At 42.1% G+C, this 26,766-nt stretch overlaps 1 protein-coding gene across 1 annotated transcript; it reads right to left on the bottom strand.

Moving 5' to 3' along the window:
• Window positions 1–1,123: 1,123 nt before the first annotated feature.
• LOC128229060 (uncharacterized) lies at window positions 1,124–10,490 on the bottom strand. The gene is made up of 5 exons (XM_052940708.1): window positions 10,328–10,490; window positions 9,396–9,441; window positions 3,600–3,755; window positions 1,725–1,846; window positions 1,124–1,448 (listed from the first exon to the last, which is right to left on the bottom strand). Exons 1-5 carry the CDS (start codon window positions 10,377–10,379, stop codon window positions 1,303–1,305), a joined length of 522 nt encoding a protein of 173 aa, XP_052796668.1. The 5' UTR covers window positions 10,380–10,490; the 3' UTR covers window positions 1,124–1,302.
• Window positions 10,491–26,766: the final 16,276 nt, after the last annotated feature.

Below are 26,766 nucleotides of genomic sequence, written 5' to 3'. Positions count from 1 at the left end.
GATAACGTTTAGTCGCGCGAAAAAAATTCGCAAAAATTGCCTACATAACAAAAAGAAACCCGGATTCTTAAGCTTCAAGGTCACTCGCATGGCTAGGTGAATGATCAGTGCGTGTTTTGGCATCATGTTGCAAATGAGTATTGTTTTCCTTCATGTAATATTTAAACATATGATATGTATTTCAAAATATGCCTGAGTTAAAGCTGCACTCTCAAAGATTTACCATTTTTACACTTTTTTGTCTTTGAAAAAGCAAATTATTTTGCGTAAATATCTGCAAAACAATGATATAAGATTGCTGACAAAAGATCAGACTGCAGATTTTCATATTTCCGTTCAAAAATTAATGTTTTATGGCTTAAACCGTTACTAACGGTTTAAGAAATATGCATAAAACATCATTTTTGAACTTTATTATAAAAACCTGCGATCTTATTTTTGTCAGCAGTCTTATATAACTGGTTTCCATTGATTTTTCGCAAAAATTGGCTCGTTTGAGGACAAAAGATAAAAAAGTTGTCAAAACGTTCAATCTGTGAGAGTGCAGCTTTAAGCAATAACATCCTGTGTCAAGGCGACGTTCGAGGTGGTAATGCATCACTTTTGTGATAGCTCTTGTTGATGTTGATGTTTCGTCATTAATGAAAGTTAGTTGTATAAAACTACATGTTCCATGTTTACTACATATGATGTATTTTGATAATCGTGCTTACTAGCAAAATGCTAACATACAGTACGTGTTTATGTATTCAAATCCACGCAAGATTTTCTACAAAGATGCTTCCAGTTATTAGAGAAAAAATTCAATAAAAATGTTACATTTTTTTTGAAAGAAATGGTCATGCATTAATTGATAAGAAAAGCCTACTTTACGGAGTAGTATTGTCTTCACACAGTTAATTGAAGTGTGGTTATATCACCAATTTTAACTAGAAATCTAGAACCTTGTTCTTTGATATTGATTGTGCTAACTGGAGTCCTTTAACAAAACAAAGTAAGCATGCTGCCAGGTCATATGTTGTATGACATGATGAGGATTTTTAAGAAGTGGTGTAGCACAACGTGTATGCATTGTAAATGGAAGCGAAATTTAGTTGTTTTTAATAATATATATCGACTGACGGACAATAAAATTATTTATTTCCATAATCAAGACATTGAAGGCAAACGAGGCAAAGAGGTCACCTTTGGAACCATATCCCTCGACTAAAACTAGAGACCAAATTGCAAGCAGTTGTGCTATATATAGCCAACATGTATGCCGCAACTAGGGTGGTTAAACACGTTTGAACAATTCTACGTTTAAAGGTTAGGCGGTTTTGCGGCCATGTCTGCATTGTAAGGCGGTGGATGTGGTCCGCTTTGCATCGAGTAGCCCGGATGTTGACCCATGTGACTTTGTTGGGTCATGTGACTTTGCTGTTGAGAGTTGACAGCTAACACTGAAACTGGAAAGATCAATAGTTTGAAAAATTATAAGAAAATAAAAACCCTTGAGTTTAAAGAGACTCATTCACGTTTTAAAAGGCCATACATCGAAAAAATAATAGTTTCGTGTGAATGAGAAAAAAATGCGTGTTTTAATGGTAAAACAGGATCAAGCTAGAGCGTTAGTGATCTATTTAGCAGAAAATCCGCAACGAAGTCTATTAGAAATTAAGCATCTTAAGCTTGCATGCATAATAAGATATTCATAAACATGTTACTATAGATTTAAACCGTACCTTGTGGTTGATTCAGAGGGGCCACAGCAATTGGCCTGCTTTGGCAGCAACACTTGACGCACCCGAAGATACATAGACCAATGCTTCCAATACTGCCAATGCCTATAATCGCATACATCCATCTGCAAAAACATCGAAATATAGTTCACGGCCTCTAAACGCCAACGTTTTGACTGATGATGCTACGCTGTATTCGCTACTATTACTAATACGCATTTACTGTAACAGTTTTATTGCTGCTGCTTCTACTACACCTTTATTCGTACTGCTAAGGTTTTATTACAACTGATATTGATACGCTTTCACTAATACTGCTACGCCTGTATTACTACCGCTACGCTTTTACTGCTAGTACAACGTTATTATTGGTAAGGGTACTCTTACTGATACGCTTTTATTGCTACTGGTAATGCTACGCTTACTACAACGCTAGTTAATGGTACTTCTACCACTGCTGCTGCAACGCCTTTTTTACTTCTTACAACTGCCACGCTTTTATGCTAGTTCTTCCTTTTACTGCTTATGCTTCGCTTTGATTGATTCTGTCATGCTTTAAATGCTACTGTTACGCCTTAACAACAATTTCTACGGTTGTAATGCTACTGCTTTTGCTACAGTTGATTTAAATATCAGATCATCCTTGTATTCTTATTGCTACAGTTTTATTTCTATAACTTCGCTTGTACTTCTACCACTATCGCCAAGCTTTAGCTGTTACTGATTCGATTTTAAGGCACGTGTTTCGCTTATAAAGCTACTGCTTCGCTTTAAGGCTAGTGTTTCGCCTTTAACGCTAGTGCTTCGCCTTTAAGGCTAGTGTTTCGCCTTTAAAGCTAGTGCTTCGCATTTAAGGAATCTGCTTCGCGTTTAGGGCTATTGCTACGCTTTTACTGTCACTGGAATTTCTGCTGCTATTTCTTCTTCTATGGAATGATCGTTGAACCTATTTAAAAGACAAAACACGCACGCACACATGCACGCGAACACACCTACACTCACGAACGCACACACGCACGCACGCATATGCACACACACACACACACACACACACACACACACACACACACACGCGCATACACACGCACACACGCACACACATACACGCACATCCAGAGTCTACAAGGCCCACTCGAACCGAGGCTGGTCCCTCTTTATGCCCCCCCCTCTTCTAAATTGAGTAACGTTAGAGGCAATAGTGTTTTTTTGTTCCGTTCACTTGGCCGAAACAAAAGGAGCAGGCTGGTGGAATTAAGTGTTTGCATTTCGTTAAAGAACATTCATAGTTGAAGACCTAGAATGATAAAACTAAATAAATTTATCTATTTTCCCCATTTAAGTATAATTCTAGGCATTGGGGCGATAAGTGCGATTAACCTGTCGAACGAAACGTCAGTATGGATTGCCAAGGTGGCATACACGTTTGCCTTGCTAGACGAACACTGTTTGGGTTTCACATTTACTTAAGAGTTCACACTTAAAACTGCACTCTCACAGATAGAACGTTTTGACAACTTTTTTCTAGTCTTGGAACGAGCCAATTTTCGACAAAAAATAAGATCGCAGGTTTTTATAATTAAGTTAAAAATGATGTTTTATGCATATTTCTTAAACCGTTAGTAACTTTAATTTTCTAACGGAAATATGAAAATCTGCAATCTGATCTTTTGTCAACAATCTTATATAATTGGTTGGCAAATATTTACGCAAACATTTGCTCTTTCCAAGACAAAAATTAAAAAAGTTGTAAAAATGGTAAATCTGTGAGAGTGCAGTTTTAGGTGAGAGTTTCCCTTTTAATACATGCAGTTTTCTCTTACACATGGTCGCATAACACAGCAAACTTGCGTATATACATCTAAAATCGGTTCAACATACCTGTGTTCATCTAACCATTCGCAATCAGAATCTCTTTGCCAGCTATAAACCCTCCGATAAGACGAGTCACAACATTCTCGTCCTTCCCCGGTCAAACCAAATCCGCTTTTGTAACAGCAGTAGGTTGCACACCAGAATGCGCTCTTGCTGTAACCACTGGAAATTAAAACACCTGTATATATTACAAATGTTGAGTTTTTGATATGATAGTGGTTGCGAAATCATAAGTGTACGGAAACCTTTATGAGTAGTTATATATACATATATGTGAAAGCTTGCGATATTTCTCTTTCTCTTCTACTTGTAGGCTCACTATTCTAATAATCATTTTCCTGGTGACATCGTACATGAACTTCTAACGTGTACGATATGCACGTGCATGTACACAACTACATGTACATATACACAACCGCACGTTCATATACACAACCGCATGTACATATACACAACTTAACGTACGTTACTACTTTAACAACGATATGTAAATGTTCACAACCACATGTATATATATATACACACGAACATATACATACCCACAGGTACATGTACACAATAACACGTAAATGTACACATCCGCCCGTAAATGTACACATCCGCACGTACATGTTCACATCCACACGTACATGTACATACTCACACGTGCATGTACACATCCACACGTACAAGTGCACACCAACACGTACATGTACAAACCAACACGTACATGTACACACACCCAACCGTATATGTTCACATCCACACGTACATGTACACACCCACACGTACATGTACACATCCACATGTACATGCACACATCCACACGTACATGTACACACCAACACGCACATGTACACACACCCAAACGTATATGTTCAAATCCACACGTACATGTACACATCCACACGTACAAGTGCACACCAACACGTACATGTACAAACCAACACGTACATGTACACACACCCAACCGTATATGTTCACATCCACACGTACATGTACACACCCACACGTACATGCACACATCCACACGTACATGCACACATCCACACGTACATGTACACACCAACACGCACATGTACACACACCCTAACGCATATGTTCAAATCCACACGTACATGTACACATCCACACGTACATGTACAGAGCCACACGTACATGCACACATCCTCACGTAAATGTATACACCAACACGTACATGTTCACACCCACACGTACATGTTCACAGTCAAACGTACATGTTCACACCAACACGTACATGTAAACACCAGCACGTACATGCACACACCCACACGTACATGTAAACACCCACACGTACATGCACACACCAACACGTACATGCACACACCCACACGTACATGTAAACACCCACACGTACATGTTCACATCCACACGTACATGCACACACCCACACGTACACGCACACACCCACACGTACATGTAAACACCCACACATACATGTAAACATCCACACGTACATGTTCACATCCACACGTACATGCACATACCCACATGTACATGTTCACATCCACACGTACATGCACACATCCACACGTACATGTACATACCCACACGTACATGCACACACCCACACGTACATGTACACACCCACACGTACATGCACACATCCACACGTACATGTAAACACCCACACATACATGTTCACACCCACACGTACATGTAAACACCCACACGTACATGCACACACCAACACGTACATGTTCACATCCACACGTACATGCACACACCCACACATACATGTATACACCCACACGTACATGCACACACCCACTCGTACATGCACACACCAACACGTACAAGTAAACACCAACATGTACATGTATACACCCACACGTACATGCACACACCCACACGTACATGCACACACCCACACGTACATGTATACACCCACACGTACATGCACACACCCACACGTACATGTAAACACCCACACGTACATGTTCACATTCACACGTACATGTACATACCCACACGTACATGCACACACACACACGTACACCCACACACCCACACGTACATGTTCACAGCCACACGTACATATACACATCCACACGTACATGCACACACCCACACGTACATGCACACACCCACACATACATGTTCACATCCACACGTACATGCACACACCCACACATACATGTACATACCCACACGTACATGCACACACACACACGTACATGTATACACCCACACGTACATGCACACACCCACTCGTACATGCACACACCAACACGTACATGTTCACACCCACACGTACATGTTCACATCCACACGTACATGCACACACCCACACGTACATGCACACACCCACACGTACATGTTCACAGCCACACGTACATGTACATACTCACACGTACATGTACACACCAACACGTACATGTTCACCTCCACACGTACAAGTACACATTCACACGTACATGTTCACACCCCAACGTACATGTACACACCCACACGTACAAGTACACACCCACACGTACACGCACACACCCACACGTACATGTTCACAGCCACACGTACTTGTACACACCCACACGTACATGTACACATCCACACGTTCATGTACACACCCAAACGTACATGTACACACCCACACGTACAAGTACACACCCACACGTACATGCACACACCCACACGTACATGTTCACAGCCACACGTACATGTACACACCCACTCGTACATGTACACATCCACACGTACATGTTCACAGCCACACGTACATGTTCACAGCTACACGTACATGTACACACCCAAACGTACATGTACACATCCACACGTACATGTTCACAGCCACACGTACATGTACACACCCACACGTACATGTACACATCCACACGTACATGTTCACAGCCACACGTACATGTTCACAGCCACACGTACATGTACACACCAAAACGTACATGTTCACAGCCACAAGTACATGTACACACCCGCACGTACATGTACACATCCGCACGTACATGTACACATCCGCACGTACATGTACACATCCGCACGTACATGTACACATCCACACGTACATGTACTCATCCGCACGTACATGTACACATCCGCACGTACATGTACACATCCGCACGTACATGTACAAATCCGCACGTACATATACCAGAACATAGTCGTTTCGCAGCCTTCTTAATTTCATGTTCTAAACAGCATTTCAGTATTGACAGGTATAATACAATTTATTAAATCATTTAGGCCACACCAAATTGATATTTCGTTCCGTGGATTTACCGCCCCTATTATTTTGAAAATGTAAAAAAAATATTTAATTTTTTTTGTGCGCCCGCACCTGCATTTTGATCGCCAAGCAGATTTTTTTCAGGTAATAATTTATAAAAAGGTTAAAAATAATCAAGTATTATAATAATTTTTATACGCTAGTTTTCGTGTTTTTGTAAAGGGAAGTTACCGATGCGTAGTGTTTTATACTGTATATCGATCGGTTTAGCATGGGTTTCAATAAATTCAATCAAAATGGCGGCTTCCGGTATAAATGTTATGCGACCGTTCGGGTGCGCGGCATTGTGCGCCTCACACCCGCAACATGACATTGCGTGTGTCTGCCACATAACGTTACTCCGACAAAAAGGAACGTGCAGCGCCATGTTGTTTTCACGTTTTATTCCAGTAACAAATAACAGAGTATTATGAATAGTTTAAATATAGAAGTCTAATTATTAACTCATTCAATTGAATTAAGTCACTTAGAATGTTCACACAGTTTAAGATGCACACAAAGTAAAGCACAAAGTTTTACACAAAGAGAAATAGAGTATAATGTCCTTCACAAAGTTACACAAAGTTGTTGCCTTATTGATTACTAAATCATCACTATTTTAATTAAACCTGTATGTGTTTATATACTCCTTAAATGTGATACAGAGTTTGATAGAATATGACAGTTGATGAATGTGATTATCAAAAAATAAAAATATTTGTCTTCAAGCAAAATAATGACATAATAATGTCAATTACTGAAAGATCATTAAATGATTATTTTGACCCTGTCTCAAACTTAGAGATGTAAGAAGTGATAATCATTACCTATATGTCCTAAATGAAATATCTCAGTATTTGTGGAAATGCCATTAATATCTAATTATGATCTCCTGCATAATTACAATTATGTTTTTATGTGTTAAAAATCGAACATTTAGTAGGCTGAAAATGAGCGGCATAATATAAACAATGTGGCTCGAAGTTTGGAAATTAAATCTTATTTTTGACAATAAATATGTTTTGAGCATGCTTGAAGTCATTGTTGATCGTCTCATGCACTAAAGGATCATTATTTAAAGCAATCATTATGCAATAAAGCATGTGTATCTGAGACTGGTAGCGATTATATTGCGTAATTAGTGACTCGTTTTGAATGGAAATCGGACAGGTCAACTTAACTGGAACATGAGTCATTGTTTGGTCCAAATTGATGTATCAAGCTCATTTTTGATCAAATTCTGACAAAACAACAGTTTTGAACAAATATATTTTCACAAATAGCGATATAAACACTGGTCTGGATATACCTCAACATAAGTAAGCCTAAGTTTATCACCTTATATTTTGTTTTTATTTGCAGCATAATCCAGGATTGTAATGCACTTGTCATTTGTAACCACTTCCCCGCCCACCCCTCGCCCTTGTTCCAGGGGTATACCGGGAAAAGCAGAGGCAATGGGCTGTGTTTTTACCTTTCAGGTGGCCCCGCAGTGCCTAGTGAATGTGGTTTTGTCTTCATATTAAAAATAGTCGGGAAAGTGCCTCACATAGGTATTTGGGGTTGCGGGGCCATTTAGCAGGGATTTTATCAGCTGTGTGTCCCTGCAGGTCAGGTATTTTACCCGGGTTTCGAGAGACCGGAAGTCAAAGTCCCCGCTATTCCGGACTTGGGAGGGGGGGGGGCATATACAATTGGCTGGTGCATAAAAACATCTAAATAACCAAAACAGTACTCTGAAAAATACCCTTGTTCTTTTTGTTTTAATAAGCACATGTCATTGCATTTCCTGTGGTAATAAAAACAAAATTTAGTCTATGTAATATAGAGTCTGATGTTTGATGATGCCTGTATAAGTGATCATTTTTTACAAATCCAAAATCAATCCCAAGTTATGTCTAAATACAGTTGCATATGATGTTAAACTGATTCAGGTAGATTTATATAAGTTGTTTCAAACTTTTTTACTAAAAGCAGGGTTATTTATTATTATGAATGATCGTCATATTAAAGTACGTTTTAATCACATAAGAAATTAGATTTATCCATATAATGTTTGTACTTAACACGGATGAATAAATAGTAGGTATTCCGACATTTTCCCAATGTCGATTAGAGGTTCAGTTCAAGATGGCATTAAAATGGGTTTAAGGGCAATTATTTTGAACAATCTTTCTTATTTATATTGAATATAAGGAAAAATATATTTTTCGCACTTCGCTCGCTTTTTTTTTTCGTTCGCTCGCTCCTTTTTTTTGCAAAAATCCGAGGAACTAAACATTAATTTGGTGTGGCCTTATATTAAGAAAATGCAACTATCGCAATTACAACATACAACAAAACCGAAAATATAATCTGATTATAGCACACACGTCGTCATTACGAAACTTGTTTGCATATCACGTGACTTCCTTAATGCCTGAAATTCACACACGCCCAGGCCGGGAATCGAACCCGAAGAAATGTTGGTGTGAAGCAGGAATGGTAACAGGACAGTAAGTCTCGAAAAATTGATAAAACAAGCAAGTAAAAACAAAATGCATTAAAACATAAAAACTGAAATCATTAGAACAAAATCCATATACCCGTCTGTGTAAGCAGAGCAGCACTCAGACGCCGTTGTCTTCTTGACTACAAAAGAATACATGTAGATTACAAGTATGTATTTTAGTAAACAAATAGTAAAAAAATGGCCATACTTTTTATATTCAGTGCATTGAACACACCAGGAATCCATATCTACATTTTAATATCTTATGAAAATATCTTCATAAAAGTTAAGCTCATTTTTAATAGTTCTGCTTGGGAAAAAATGCCAAGTACGCCACGAAATCCAACGGAACCAAACCTACTAAAACAACTCTAAATAAATCTAGCATGCTTCTACGTCTTAACATAGAAGTCGTAGAACAAGAGTATAAACTTATAAAACGACGGTTGTTGTAGCTGTGATGATTCTTAATATAAAGCAGCTCTGAACCGCCCTTTAATATGACTGGCTGAAATATGCAAGTTGAATTATGGTGACCGCCGCGCTTGAGCCAAGGCTGGTCCCACTTCTTGGCTGAGTAGGTGAATTAAGGTGACAGACCCCCTTAAGCCGAGGCCGGTCCCACTTCTTGGCCAAATAACGATAAAAAATACGCCCATTTATGTCTATTTGTTTTGGTTCTATCGATTTTAGCTTTAAACAATAGAGGGAAGCGGGCTGAATATTAGTTTTCCATTCTGTTAAGAAAGAATGTTTATTTCATATTCATTTGATGATTAAGAATGATAATCCCGAATAAATATAATCGTATTATAATTTCCAAGACTAATTCTAAGCGAACACTCCACGGACTATTTGTTTTATACTCGAAACATATAATAACATGCTTTTGCATTGTTCACAAGAAAGTGGCGATTTGTGTGCATTTTTGGTTGGTTTTGATAAAAAAATAAAAGTCTAAAGAAATATACTTAAATTCAGTAAATACAAATATTTTTTAGTTTAAAGAATATAAATATCACTCACTTTCGGACATAGCCAGAATTCCTAGCAGAAACAGAGGAGCACAGACGCCCATGGTTGATGACACAGCTGCAACTCTTACTTATGTGGCCACAAACATTTTCAGAAAACAATAGTCAGATAGCGAGAATCATGATAGAAACCTCACTCCCCTACCGTGACCCGAATTGCTGGGATAAGATTTGTCTCCGCTCTCAAGGCACTTGTTGAGGTATCTATCGCAAATTAATCATCCCTTATCGAACGATTTAAAATCCTTAAAGATAAAAGTTCGAATCAATACAAATGAAGAGCAATAATCCTATACATACCAACGCTGGTATTTGTGCAACCTTAAATTTCAAGATAAAATCCGAAATGAGTTGTTTCACATCGTAATTTGCATTTAGTCCATATTCAAGATCTTCCTTAAAGCTTGCACTCTCAAAGATATACCATTTTTTAATTTTTTTTTTGTCTTGGAAAAAGCAATATTTTGCATAAATATCTGCAAACCAATGATATAAGATTGCTGACAAATCAGATCGAAGATTTCCATATTTCCGTTCGAAAATAAATGTTTTATGGCTTAAACCGTTACTTACGAATAAAAGAAAATTTCATAAAACATCATTTTTTAACTTAAATATAAAAATCCGCGATCTATTTTTTGTCAGCAGTTTTATATAACTGGTTTCCATGGATTTTCGCAAAAGTTTGCTCGTTCCAAGATAAAAACTTAACAAAGTTGCCAAAACGTTTAATCTGTGAGAGTGCAGCTTTAAGGTCAAACATCGTGCACTTCATTAAATCTGTTGGACAATTATTTATATCAAGCAGTCCGATTATCTACATCGTTCTTTGATCCAGTTAACACCAATGTTGAAAACAAGCCGACCATTTTGAGTATACTTGGTTATTATGAGAGAACGCCTAAATATATAAATTTCTGTCTTTTATTATAAATACAAACCACAAAGCTCCGAAACAAAGATTGAATGTATTTTGTTTTTTGAAAACATAAAAATGATTAAAGAAACAAGCGAACCTAGTTTCGTCCTACACCCGCCCCCCCCCCCCCCAGCAATACCCCTTTCCCCATTTCTTATCTATAAGGGTTAAATGCACCAAGTACGATAACTGTGTCCGTTCCAATGTATAACTCGTTGTACAGGCAAGGGTCATTTATATTAGGTATCCGACCCACAACCATACGAATTTTGGATACACGGTGACACCACGGTGTTTTGATATCATCGGAACGATCTGTAAGTGCTGAAAAAAAGAAAATGTAAAATAATAAGCTGTGTAAAGTTACCTAAACTTACGACCATACGACGTTGGATATTCAACAATAAATGTCGTGCTGGCACATCATTGGACATTTAACAAAAAATGTCGTGCTGGCACATCATTGGACATTCAACAATAAATGTCGTGCTGGCACATCATTGGACATTCAACAAAAAATGCCGTGCTGGCACATCATTGGACATTCAACAAAAATGTCGTGCTGGCACATCATTGGACATTTAACAAAAAATGTCGTGCTGGCACATCATTGGACATTCAACAATAAATGTCGTGCTGGCACATCACTGGACATTCAACAATAAATGTCGTGCTGGTACATCATTGGACATTCAACAAAAAATGTCGTGCTGGCACATCATTGGACATTCAACAAAAATGTCGTGCTGGCACATCATTGGACATTTAACAAAAAATGTCGTGCTGGCACATCATTGGACATTCAACAATAAATGTCGTGCTGGCACATCACTGGACATTCAACAAAAAATGTTGTGCTGGCACATCATTGGACATTTAACAAAAAATGTCGTGCTGGCACATCACTGGACATTTAACAAAAATGTCGTGCTGGCACATCATTGGACATTCAACAAAAATGTCGTGCTGGCACATCATTGGACATTCAACAATAAATGTCGTGCTGGCACATCATTGGACATTCAACAATAAATGTCGTGCTGGCACATCTTTGGTCATTCAACAATAAATGTCGTGCTGGCACATCATTGGACATTCAACAATAAATGTCGTGCTGGCACATCTTTGGTCATTCAACAATAAATGTCGTGCTGGCACATCATTGGTCATTCAACAAAAAATGTCGTGCACATCCGATTTCAGTTAAATAAATGAGCAAATATATAACACACAGTGTAGGGATTTTTGGCCTTCAATTATTGCAAACAATTTCCTTTACATCCGAGTTCTGTTCAACAAATGAGCAAATATAAAAAGCGTAATAACTGTTTATATAGCACGAAACTACCCCTCGAATGATTGCAGACTTGTTTGAGGACACCATATGCTTCAACTTTAACACAAGGTTAATGTAGCTATCAGCAATCTAGCTTGTTTGTTGGTAGGACCCCTTAAACAAACTTGCACCGAGACGCCTCGGTGAGAATTGAGAACGCTTACCACTGCACTTGATAAAGCAAACATTGTAAAGGAGTACAAAAGATACGATTTTACACGTTTTGCTAAAGCATATATAGTTTCCATTTTTTATTAATCAGTGAACATGCACCAATGAAATACATTCTCGATAAATAAGTTTTCTTTTTGTGCACAAATGTTGAAATTTTAAAAGCCCTCAACAAAAAAGAGTCTTACTACGGATTCCCACACAGACTGTGCACATGCGTCGACCTATTCTGAACAGTAGTAGTATGCTGTTTATAAATTTGGTTTCCATATTCCATAAATAAGCTGTGTTTTTCTCCACATATTCAAACTTTTAAATACATGAAATAAAGATCTTTCATACTACGGTTTCCCACACAGGCTGTGCACATGTATGGGATCTGTTTCATCAAGAATTCAAGGAAATGTTTTACAATAGTACTACCCTGTTAAGAAAACAGTGGTTGTGACACGCTACGTGAACATGTACGAACGAACCACTTTTTGAGTTTTACGTCATCTATGTATGTGCACATGTGATCTACTTTAAGAGTGCCACCTCAACTATGTATGTGCACGTGTGATCTACTTCCGGAGTGTTACGTCACCCATGTATATGCACGTGTGATCTACTTTCAGAGTGCCACGTCATCCATGTATGCGCACGTGTGATCTATTTCCAGAGTGCTACGTCATCCATGTATGTGCACGTGTGATCTACTTCCGGAGTGCTACGTCATCCATGTATGCGCACGAGTGATCTACTTCCAGAGTGCTACGTCATCCATGTATTTGTATATGTAATCTACTTCAAGAGCACCACGCCATACATGTATGTGCATGTGTGATCTACTTCCAGAGTGCTACGTCATCCATTTATTTGTATATGTAATCTACTTCAAGAGCACCACGCCATACATGTATGTGCATGTGTGATCTACTTCCATAGTGCTACGTCATCCATGTATGTGCACTTGTGATATACTACCAGAGTGCTACGTCATCCATGTATGTGCACGTGTGATCTACTTCCAAAGTGCCGCGCCATCCATGTATGTACACGTGTGATCTACTTCCAGAGTGCTACATCATCCATGTATGTGCACTTGTGATCTACTACCAGAGTGCTACGTCATCCATGTATGTGCACGTGTGATCTACTTCCAAAGTGCCGCGCCATCCATGTATGTGCACGTGTTATCTACTTCCAGAGTGCTACGCAATCCATGTATATGCACGTGTGATCCAATTCGAGAGTGCTACGTCATCCATGTATGGGCACGTGTGGTCTTCTTCGAGAGTGCTACGTCATCCATGTATGTGCACGTGTGATATACTTCCAGAGTGCTACGTCATTCATGTATATGCACGTTTGATCTACTTCCACAGTGCCGCGCCATCCATGTATGTGCATTTGTGATCTCCTTCCAGAGTGCTAAGCTTTCCATGTTTGTGCACGTGTGATCTACTTCCTGATGCTACGCCATCCATGTTTGTGCACGTGTGATCTTCTTCCAGAGTGCTACGCCATCCATGTATGTGCATGTGTGATGTATTTCCAGAGTGCTACGCATTCCATGTTTGTGCTCGTGTGATCTACTTCCAAAGTGCTACGCCATCCATGTTTGTGCACGTGTGATCTACTTCCGGAGTGCTACGCCATCCATTTATGTGCACGTGTGATCTACTTCCAGAGAGCTACGTCATCCAAGTATGTGCACGTGTGATCTACTTCCAAAGTGACGTGCCATCCATGTATGTGCACGTGTGATCTAATTCCAGAGTGCTACGTCATCCATGTATGTGCACGTGTGATCTACTTCCAAAGTGCCGCGCCATCCATGTATTTGCATGTGTGATCTACTTCCAGAGTGCTACGCCATTATTGTATGTGCACTTGTGGCCCATTTCGAGAGTGCTACGCCATCCATGTATGTGCACGTGTAATCTACTTCCAGAGTGCTACGCCATCCATGTATGTGCACGTGAGATCTACTTCCAGAGTGCTACGCCATCCATGTATGTGCATGTGTGATCTACTTCCAGAGTGCTACGTCATCCATGCATGTGCACGTGTGATCCACTTCCATAGTGCTACGCCATTATTGTATGTGCACGTGTGATCTCCTTCCTGAGTGCTACACCATCCATGTATGTTCATGTGTGATGTATTTCCAGAGTGCCACGTCATTCATGTATGTGCACGTGTGATCAACTTCCATAGTGCTACGTCATCCATGAATGTGCACGTGTGATCTACTTCCAGAGTGCTACGCCATCCATGTATGCGCACATGTGATCTACTTCCAGAGTGCTACGTCATCCATGTATGTGCATGTGTGAACTACTTCCATAGTGCTACGCCATCCATGTATGCGCACGTGTGATCTACTTCCAGAGTGCTACGCCATTATTGTATGTGCACGTGAGTCCACTTCGAGAGTGCTACGCCATCCATGTATGTGCACGTGTATTCTACTTCCAGAGTGCTACGCCATCCATGTATATGCACGTGAGATCTACTTCCAGAGTGCTACGCCATCCATGTATGTGCATGTGTGATCTACTTACAGAGTGCTACGTCATCCATGTATGTGCACGTGTGATATACTTCCATAGTGCTACGCCATCCATGTATGTGCATGTGTGATGTATTTTCAGAGTGCTACGCATTCCATGATTGTTCTCGTGTGATCTACTTCCAGAGTGCTACGTCATCCATGTATGTTCACGTGTAATATACTTCCATAATGCTACGCCATCCATGTTTGTGCACGTGTGATCTCCTTCCTGAGTGCTACACCATCCATGTATGTTCACGTGTGATGTATTTTCACAGTACCACGTCATCCATGTATGTGCACGTGTGATCAACATCCATAGTGCTACGTCATCCATGTATGTGCACTTGTGATATACTTTCAGAGTGCCACGTCATCCATGTATGCGCACGTGTGATCTACTTCCAGAGTGCTACGTCATCCATGTATGTGCACGTGTATTATACTTCCAGAGTGCCGCGCCATCCATGTATGTACATGTGTGATCTACTTCCAGAGTGCTACGCCATTATTGTATGTGCACGTGTGATGTATTTCCAGAGTGCCACGCCATCCATTTATGTGCACGTGTGATCTACTTCCAGAGTGCTACGTCATCCATATACGAGTATATGCACGTGTGATCTACTTCCAGAGTGCTACGTCATCTATGTATGTGTACGTGTGATAATCTTTAAAAGTGCTACGTCATCCAAGTATGTGCATGTGTGATCTACTTCGAGAGTGCTACGTCATCTATGTATGTGTACGTATGAAATACTTCCAGAGTGCTACGTCATCCATGTATGTGTATGTGCGATATACTTTAAAAGTGCTACGTCATCCATGTATGTGCACGTGTTGTCTAATTCATGAGTGCTACGCCATCCATTTATGTGCACGTGTGATCTACTTCCAGAGTGCTAGGTCATCCATGTATGTGCACGTGTGATCTACTTCCAAAGTGACGCGCCATCCATGTATGTTCAAGTGTGATGTATTTCCAGGGTGCCACGCCATCCATTTATGTGCACGTGTGATCTACTTCCAGAGTGCTACGTAATCCATATACGAGTATATGCACGTGTGATCTACTTCCAGAGTGCTACGTCATCTATGTATGTGTACGTGTGATAATCTTTAAGAGTGCTACGTCATCCACGTATGTGCATGTGTGATCGTCTTTGAGAGTGCTACGTCATCCATTTATGTGTACGTATGAACTACTTCCAGAGTGCTACGTCATCCATGTATGTGTACGTATGAACTACTTCCAGAATGCTACGTCATCCATGTATGTGTATGTGTGATATACTTTAAAAGTGCTCCGTAATCCATGTATGTGCACGTGTGATCTATTTCATGAGTGCTACGTCATCCATGTATGTGCACGTGTGATCTACTTCCAAAGTGACGCGCCATCCATGTATGTGCATGTGTGATCTAATTCCAGAGTGCTACGTCATCTATGTATGTGCACGTGTGATCTACTTTCAAAATGCCGCGCCATCCATGTATGTGCATATGTGATCTACTTCCAGTGTGCTACGCCAATATTGTATGTGCACGTGTGGTCAACTTCGAGAGTGCTACGCCATCCATGTATGTGCACGTGTAATCTACTTCCAGAGTGCTACGCCATCCATGTATATGCACGTGAGATCTACTTCCAGAGTGCTATGCCATCCATGTATGTGCATGTGTGATCTACTTCCAGAGTGTTACGTCATCCATGTATGTGCACGTGTATTATACTTCCATAGTGCTACGCCATCCATGTTTCGGCTCGTGTGATCTCCTTCCAGAGTGCAACACCATCCATGTATGTTCACGTTTGATGTATTTCCAGAGTGCCACGTCATCCATGTATGTGCACGGGCGATCAACTTCCAAAGTGCTACGTCATCCTTGTATGTGCACGTGTATTCTACTTTCAGAGTGCCACGTCAGCCATGTATGCGCACGTGTGATCTACTTCCAGAGTGCTACGTCATCCATGTTTGTGCAAGTGTGATCTACTTCCGGAGTGCTACGCCATCTATTTATGTGCACGTGTGATCTACTTCCAGAGTGCGACGTCATCCATGTATGTGCACGTGTGATCTACTTCCATAGTGACGTGCCATCCATGTATGTGCAACTGTGATCTAATTCCAGAGTGCTACGTCATCCATGTATGTGCACGTGTGATCTACTTCCAGAGTGCTACGCCATTATTGTATGTGCACGTGTGGTCCACTTCGAGAGTGCTACGCCATCCATGTATGTGCACGTGTAATCTACTTCCAGAGTGCTACGCCATCCATGTATATGCACGTGAGATCTACTTCCAGAGTGCTACGCCATCCATGTATGTGCACGTGTGATATACTTCCATAGTGCTACGCCATCCATGTATGTGCATGTGTGATGTATTTCCAGAGTGCTACGCATTCCATGTTTGTGCTCGTGTGATCTACTTCCAGAGTGCTACGTCACCCATGTATGTGCACGTGTGATAAACTTCCATAGTGCTACGCCATCCATGTTTGTGCACGTGTGATCTCCTTCCTGAGTGCTACACCATCCATGTATGTTCACGTGTGATGTATTTTCAGAGTGCCACGTCATCCATGTATGTGCACGTGTGATCAACTTCCATAGTGCTACGTCATCCATGTATGTGCACGTGTGATCTTCTTTCAGAGTGCCACGTCATCCATGTATGCGCACGTGTGATCTACTTCCAGAGTGCTACGTCATCCATGTATGTGCACGTGTGATCTACTTCCAGAGTGCTACGTCAACGATGTATGCGCACGTGTGATCTACTTCCAGAGTGGTACGTCATCCATGTATTTGTATATGTAATCTACTTCAAGAGTGCCACGCCATACATGTATGTGCATGTGTGATCTACTTCCAGAGTGCTACGTCATCCATATACGAGTATATGCACGTGTCATTTACTTCCAGAGTGCTACATCATCTATGTATCTGTACGTGTGATAATCTTTAAGAGTGCTACGTCATCCACGTATGTGCATGTGTGATCTACTTCGAGAGTGCTACGTCATCCATGTATGTGTACGTATCAACTACTTCCAGAGTGCTACGTCATCGATGTATGTGTACGTATGAACTACTTCCAGAATGCTACGTCATCCATGTATGTGTATGTGCGATATACTTTAAAAGTGCTCCGTCATCCATGTATGTGCACGTGTGATCTATTTCATGAGTGCTACGCCATCCATTTATGTGCTCGTGTGATCTACTTCCAGAGTGCTACGTCATCCATGTATGTGCACGTGTGATCTACTTCCAAAGTGACGCGCCATCCATGTTTGTGCACGTGTGATCTCCTTCCTGAGTGCTACACCATCCATGTATGTTCACGTGTGATGTATTTTCAGAGTGCCACGTCATCCATGTATGTGCACGTGTGATCAACTTCCATAGTGCTACGTCATCCATGTATGTGCACGTGTGATCTTCTTTCAGAGTGCCACGTCATCCATGTATGCGCACGTGTGATCTACTTCCAGAGTGCTACGTCATCCATGTATGTGCACGTGTGATCTACTTCCAGAGTGCTACGTCAACGATGTATGCGCACGTGTGATCTACTTCCAGAGTGGTACGTCATCCATGTATTTGTATATGTAATCTACTTCAAGAGTGCCACGCCATACATGTATGTGCATGTGTGATCTACTTCCAGAGTGCTACGTCATCCATATACGAGTATATGCACGTGTCATTTACTTCCAGAGTGCTACATCATCTATGTATCTGTACGTGTGATAATCTTTAAGAGTGCTACGTCATCCACGTATGTGCATGTGTGATCTACTTCGAGAGTGCTACGTCATCCATGTATGTGTACGTATCAACTACTTCCAGAGTGCTACGTCATCGATGTATGTGTACGTATGAACTACTTCCAGAATGCTACGTCATCCATGTATGTGTATGTGCGATATACTTTAAAAGTGCTCCGTCATCCATGTATGTGCACGTGTGATCTATTTCATGAGTGCTACGCCATCCATTTATGTGCACGTGTGATCTACTTCCAGAGTGCTACGTCATCCATGTATGTGCACGTGTGATCTACTTCCAAAGTGACGCGCCATCCATGTATGTGCATGTGTGATCTAATTCCAGAGTGCTACGTCATCTATGTATGTGCACGTGTGATCTACTTCTAAAGTGCTGCGCCATTCATGTATGTACATATGTGATCTACTTCCAGTGTGCTACGCCATTGTTGTATGTGCACGTGTGGTCCTCTTCGAGAGTGCTACGCCATCTATGTATGTGCACGTGTAATCTACTTCCAGAGTGCTACGCCATCCATGTATATGCACGTGAGATCTACTTCCAGAGTGCTATGCCATCCATGAATGTGCATGTGTGAAGTATTTCCAGAGTGCCACGTCATCCATGTATGTGCACGTGTGATCAACTTCATAGTGCTACGTCATCCTTGTATGTGCACGTGTGATCTACTTTCAGAGTGCCACGTAATCCATGTATGCGCACGTGTGATCTACTTCCAGAGTGCCACGTCATCCATGTATGCGCACGTGTGATCTACTTCCAGAGTGCTACGTCATCCATGTATTTGTATATGTAATCTACTTCAAGAGTGCCACGCCATACATGTATGTGCATGTGTGATCTACTTCCATAGTGCTACGTCATCCATGTATGTGCACGTGTGACCTACTTCCAGAGTGCTACGTCATCCATGTATGTGCACGTGTGATCTACTTCCAAAGTGCCGCGCCATCCATGTATGTGCACTTGTGATCCACTTCCAGAGTGCTACGCAATCCATGTATGTGCACGTGTGATCCAATATCAGAGTGTTACGTCATCCATGAATGTGCACGTGTGGTCTTCTTCGAGAGTGCTACGTCATCCATGTATATGCACGTGTGATCTACTTCCAGAGTGCTACGTCTTTCATGTATATGCACGTATGATCTACTTCCACAGTGCCGCGCCATCCATGTATGTGCATTTGTGATCTGCTTCCAAAGTGCTGCGCTTTCCATGTATGTGCACGTGTGATCTACTTCCAGAGTGCTACGTCATCCATGTATGTCCACGTGTGTTCTACTTCCAAAGTGCCGCGCCATCCATGTATGTGCACGTGTGATCCACTTCCAGAGTGCTACGCAATCCATGTATGTGCACGTGTGATTCAATTCCAGAGTGCTACGTCATCCATGAATGTGCACGTGTGGTCTTCTTCGAGAGTGCTACATCATCCATGTATGTGCACGTGTGATCTACTTCCAGAGTGCTACGTCATTCATGTATATGCACGTATGCTCTACTTCCACAGTGCCGTGCCATCCATGTATGTGCATTTGTGATCTGCTTCCAAAGTGCTGCGCTTTCCATGTTTCTGCACGTGTGATCTACTTCCTGATGCTACGCCATCCATGTATGTGCATGTGTGATGTATTTCCAGAGTGCTACGCATTCCATGTTTGTGCTCGTGTGATCTACTTCCAAAGTGCTACGCCATCCATGTTTGTGCACGTGTGATCTACTTCCGCAGTGCTACACCATCCATTTATGTGCTCGTGTGATCTACTTCCAGAGTGCTACGTCATCCATGTATGTGCACGTGTGATCTTCTTTCAAAGTGACGTGCCATCCATGTATGTGCACGTGTGATCTAATTCCAGAGTGCTACGTCATCCATGTATGTGCACGTGTGATCTACTTCCAAAGTGCCGCGCCATCCATGTATGTGCATGTGTGATCTACTTCCAGAGTGCTACGCCATTATTGTATGTGCACTTGTGGTCCACTTCGAGAGAACTACGCCATCCATGTATGTGCACGTGTAATCTACTTCCAGAGTGCTACGCCATCCATGTATATGCACGTGAGATCTACTTCCAGAGTGATACGCCATCCATATATGTGCATGTGTGATCTACTTCCAGAGTGCTACGTCATCCATGTATGTGCACGTGTGATATACTTCCATAGTGCTACGCCATCCATGTTTGTGCACGTGTGATCTCCTTCCTGAGTGCTACGCCATCCATGTATGTGCATGTGTGATGTATTTCCAGAGTGCTACGCATTCCATGTTTGTGCTCGTGTGATATACTTCCATAGTGCTACGCCATCCATGTATGTGCACGTGTGATCTACTTCCAAAGTGACGCGCCATCCATGTATGTGTACGTGTGATCTAATTCCAGAGTGCTACGTCATCTGTGTATGTGCACGTGTGATCTAATTCCAGAGTGCCGCGCCATCCATGTATGTGCATATGTGATCTACTTCCAGTGTGCTACGCCATTATTGTATGTGCAGGTTTGGTCCACTTCGAGAGTGCTACGCCATCCATGTATGTGAACGTGTAATCTACTTCCAGAGTGCTACGCCATCCATGTATATGCACGTGAGATCTACTTCCAGAGTGCTATGCCATACATGTATATGCATGTGTGATCTACTTCCAGAGTGCTACGTCATCCATGTATGTGCAACGTGTGATATCCTTCCATAGTGCTACGCCATCCATGTATGTTCACGTATGATCTACTTCCAGAGTGCTACGTCATCCATGTATGTGCACGTGTGATCAACTTCCATAGTGCTACGTCATCCTTGTATGGGCACGTGTGATCTACTTTCAGAGTGCCACGTCATCCATGTATACGCACGTGTGATCTACTTCCAGAGTGCTACGTCATCCATGTATGTGAACGTGTGATCTACTTCCAGAGTGCTACGTCATCCAAGTATGCGCACGTGTGATCTACTTCCAGAGTGCTACGTCATCCGTGTATTTGTATATATAATCTACTTCAAGTGCGCCACGCTATACATGTATGTGCATGTGTGATCTACTTCCATAGTGCTACGTCATCCATGTATGTGCACGTGTGACCTACTTCCAGAGTGCTACGTCATCCATGTATGTGCACGTGTGATATACTTCTAAAGTGCCGCGCCATCCATGTATGTGCACGTGTAATCCCTTTCCAGAGTGCTACGCAATCCATGTATGTGCACGTTTGATCCAATTCCAGAGTGCTACGTCATCCATGTATGTGCACGTGTGGTCTTCTTCGAGAGTGCTACGTCATCCATGTATGTGCACGTGTGATCTACTTCCAGAGTGCTACGTCATTTATGTATATGCACGTATGATCTACTTCCACAGTGCCGCGCCATCCATGTATGTGCATTTGTGATCTGCTTCCAAAGTGCTACGCTTTCCATGTATGTGCACGTGTGATGTACTTCCTGATGCTATGCCATCCATGTTTGTGCACGTGTGATCTTCTTCCAGAGTGCTACGCCATCCATGTATGTGCACGTGTGATCTACTTCCAGAGTGATACGTCATCCATGTATGTGCACGTGTGATCTACTTCCAAAGTGACGTGCCATCCATGTATGTGCACGTGTGATCTAATTCCAGAGTGCTACGTTATCCATGTATGTGCACGTGTGATCTACTTCCAGAGTGCTACGCCATTATTGTATGTGCACGTGTGGTCCACTTCGAGAGTGCTACGCCATCCATGTATGTGCACGTGTAATCTACTTCCAGAGTGCTACGCCATTATTGTATGTGCACGTGTGGTCCACTTCGAGAGTGCTACGCCATCCATGTATGTGCACGTGTAATCTACTTCCAGAGTGCTACGCCATCCATGTATATGCACGTGAGATCTACTTCCAGAGTACAACGCCAACCATGTATGTGCATGTGTGATCTACTTCCAGAGTGCTACGTCATCCATGTATGTGCACGTGTGATATACTTCCATAGTGCTACGCCATCCATGTATGTGCATGTGTGATGTATTTCCAGAGTGCTAAGCATTCCATGTTTGTGCTCGTGTGATCTACTTCCAGAGTGCTACGTCACCCATGTATGTGCATGTGTGATATACTTCCATAGTGCTACGCCATCCATGTTTGTGCACGTGTGATCTCCTTCCTGAGTGCTACACCATCCATGTATATTCACGTGTGATGTATTCTCAGAGTGCCACGTCATCCATGTATGTGCACGTGTGATAAACTTCCATAGTGCTACGCCATCCATGTATGTGCATGTGTGATGTATTTCCAGAGTGCTACGCATTCCATGTTTGTGCTCGTGTGATCTACTTCCAGAGTGCTACGTCACCCATGTATGTGCATGTGTGATATACTTCCATAGTGCTACGCCATCCATGTTTGTGCACGTGTGATCTCCTTCCTGAGTGCTACACCATCCATGTATATTCACGTGTGATGTATTCTCAGAGTGCCACGTCATCCATGTATGTGCATGTGTGATATACTTCCATAGTGCTACGCCATCCATGTTTGTGCACGTGTGATCTCCTTCCTGAGTGCTACACCATCCATGTATATTCACGTGTGATGTATTCTCAGAGTGCCACGTCATCCATGTATGTGCACGTGTGATAAACTTCCATAGTGCTACTTCATCCATGTATGTGCACGTGTGATCTTCTTTCAGAGTGCCACGTCATCCATGTATGCACACCTGTGATCTACTTCCAGAGTGCTACGTCATCCATGTATGTGCACGTGTGATCTACTTCCAGAGTGCTACGTCATCCATGTATTTGTATATGTGATCTACTTCCAGAGTGCTACGTCATCCATGTATGTGCACGTGTGATATACTTCCATAGTGCTACGCCATCCATGTATGTGCATGTGTGATGTATTTCCAGAGTGCTACGCATTCCATGTTTGTGCTCGTGTGATCTACTTCCAGAGTGCTACGTCACCCATGTATGTGCATGTGTGATATACTTCCATAGTGCTACGCCATCCATGTTTGTGCACGTGTGATCTCCTTCCTGAGTGCTACACCATCCATGTATATTCACGTGTGATGTATTCTCAGAGTGCCACGTCATCCATGTATGTGCACGTGTGATAAACTTCCATAGTGCTACTTCATCCATGTATGTGCACGTGTGATCTTCTTTCAGAGTGCCACGTCATCCATGTATGCACACCTGTGATCTACTTCCAGAGTGCTACGTCAACCATGTATGCGCACGTGTGATCTACTTCCAGAGTGCTACGTCATCCATGTATTTGTATATGTAATCTACTTCAAGAGTGCCACGCCATACATGTATGTGCATGTGTGATCTACTTCCAGAGTGCTACGTCATCCATATACGAGTATATGCACGTGTCATCTACTTCCAGAGTGCTACATCATCTATGTATGTGTACGTGTGATAATCTTTAAGAGCGCTACGTCATCCACGTATGTGCATGTGTGATCTACTTCGAGAGTGCTACGTCATCCATGTATGTGTACGTATGAACTACTTCCAGAGTGCTACGTCATCGATGTATGTGTACGTATGAACTACTTCCAGAATGCTACGTCATCCATGTATGTGTATATGCGATATACTTTAAAGTGCTCTGTCATCCATGTATGTGCACGTGTGATCTATTTCATGAGTGCTAAGCCATCCATTTATGTGCATGTGTGATCTACTTCCAGAGTGCTACGTCATCCATGTATGTGCACGTGTGATCTACTTCCAAAGTGACGCGCCATCCATGTATGTGCATGTGTGATCTAATTCCAGAGTGCTACGTTATTTATGTATGTGCACGTGTGATCTACTTCTAAAGTGCTGCGCCATTCATGTATGTACATATGTGATCTACTTCCAGTGTGCTACGCCATTGTTGTATGTGCACGTGTGGTCCTCTTCGAGAGTGCTACGCCATCCATGTATGTTCACGTGTAATCTACTTCCAGAGTGCTACGCCATCCATGTATATGCACGTGAGATCTACTTCCAGAGTGCTATGCCATCCATGAATGTGCATGTGTGATGTATTTCCAGAGTGCCACGTCATCCATGTATGTGCACGTGTGATCAACTTCCATAGTGCTACGTCATCCTTGTATGTGCACGTGTGATCTACTTTCAGAGTGCCACGTCATCCATGTATGCGCACGTGTGATCTACTTCCAGAGTGCCACGTCATCCATGTATGCGCACGTGTGATCTACTTCAAGAGTGCTACGTCATCCATGTAGTTGTATATGTAATCTACTTCAAGTGCGCCACGCTATACATGTATGTGCATGTGTGATCTACTTCCATAGTGCTACGTCATCCATGTATGTGCACGTGTGACCTACTTCCAGAGTGCTACGTCATCCATGTATGTGCACGTGTGATCTACTTCCAAAGTGCCGCGCCATCCATGTATGTGCACTTGTGATCCACTTCCAGAGTGCTACGCAATCCATGTATGTGCACGTGTGATCCAATTTCAGAGTGCTACGTCATCCATGAATGTGTACGTGTGGTCTTCTTCGAGAGTGCAACGTCATCCATGTATGTGCACGTGTGATCTACTTCCAGAGTGCTACGTCTTTCATGTAAATGCACGTATGATCTACTTCCACAGTGCCGCGCCATCCATGTATGTGCATTTGTGATCTGCTTCCAAAGTGCTGCGCTTTCCATGTATGTGCACGTGTGACCTACTTCCAGAGTGCTACGTCATCCATGTATGTGCACGTGTGTTCTACTTCCAAAGTGCCGCGCCATCCATGTATGTGCACGTGTGATCCACTTCCAGAGTGCTACGCAATCCATGTATGTGCACGTGTGATTCAATTCCAGAGTGCTACGTCATCCATGAATGTGCACGTGTGGTCTTCTTCGAGAGTGCTACGTCATCCATGTATGTGCACGTGTGATCTACTTCCAGAGTGCTACGTCATCCATGTATTTGTATATGTAATATACTTCAAGTGCGCCACGCTATACATGTATGTGCATGTGTGATCTACTTCCATAGTGCTACGTCATCCATGTATGTGCACGTGTGACCTACTTCCAGAGTGCTACGTCATCCATGTATGTGCACGTGTGATATACTTCCATAGTGCTACGCCATCCATGTATGTGCATGTGTGATGTATTTCCAGAGTGCTACGCATTCATTGTTTGTGCTCGTGTGATCTACTTCCAAAGTGCTACGCCATCCATGTTTGTGCACGTGTGATCTACTTCCGGAGTGCTACGCCATCTATTTATGTACACGTGTGATCTACTTCCAAAGTGCTACGTCATCCATGTATGTGCACGTGTGATCTACTTCCAAAGTGACGTGCCATCCATGTATGTGCACGTGTGATCTAATTCCAGAGTGCTACGTCATCCATGTATGTGCACGTGTGATCTCCTTCCAAAGTACCGCGCCATCCATGTATGTGCATGTGTGATCTACTTCCAGAGTGCTACGCCATTATTGTATGTGCACGTGTGGTCCCCTTCGAGAGTGCTACGCCATCCATGTATGTGCACGTGTAATCTACTTCCAGAGTGCTACGCCATCCATGTATATGCACGTAAGATCTACTTCCAGAGTGCTACGCCATCCATGTATGTGCATGTGTGATCTACTTCCAGAGTGCTACGTCATCCATGTATGTGCACGTGT

This window comes from Mya arenaria, chromosome 3, assembly GCF_026914265.1.
Source record: "Mya arenaria isolate MELC-2E11 chromosome 3, ASM2691426v1".
NCBI classification, from domain to species: Eukaryota; Metazoa; Mollusca; class Bivalvia; order Myida; family Myidae; genus Mya; species Mya arenaria.
Note: the sequence above shows the minus strand (reverse complement) of the source record. Positions and strands in the feature narration are given on the sequence as shown.

Bases quoted from the DNA above. Each gene is read 5' to 3' on its own strand.
- LOC128229060 (XM_052940708.1), bottom strand. From the start codon at position 10,379: ATGGGCGTCTGTGCTCCTCTGTTTCTGCTAGGAATTCTGGCTATGTCC. The intron at 3,756-9,395 runs GTATATGGATTT...TTTAATTTCCAG, and splicing joins TGCTCTGCTTACACAGACGG to TGGTTACAGCAAGAGCGCAT. The intron at 1,847-3,599 runs GTATGTTGAACC...ATGTTTTTGCAG, and splicing joins GAATGGTTAGATGAACACAG to ATGGATGTATGCGATTATAG.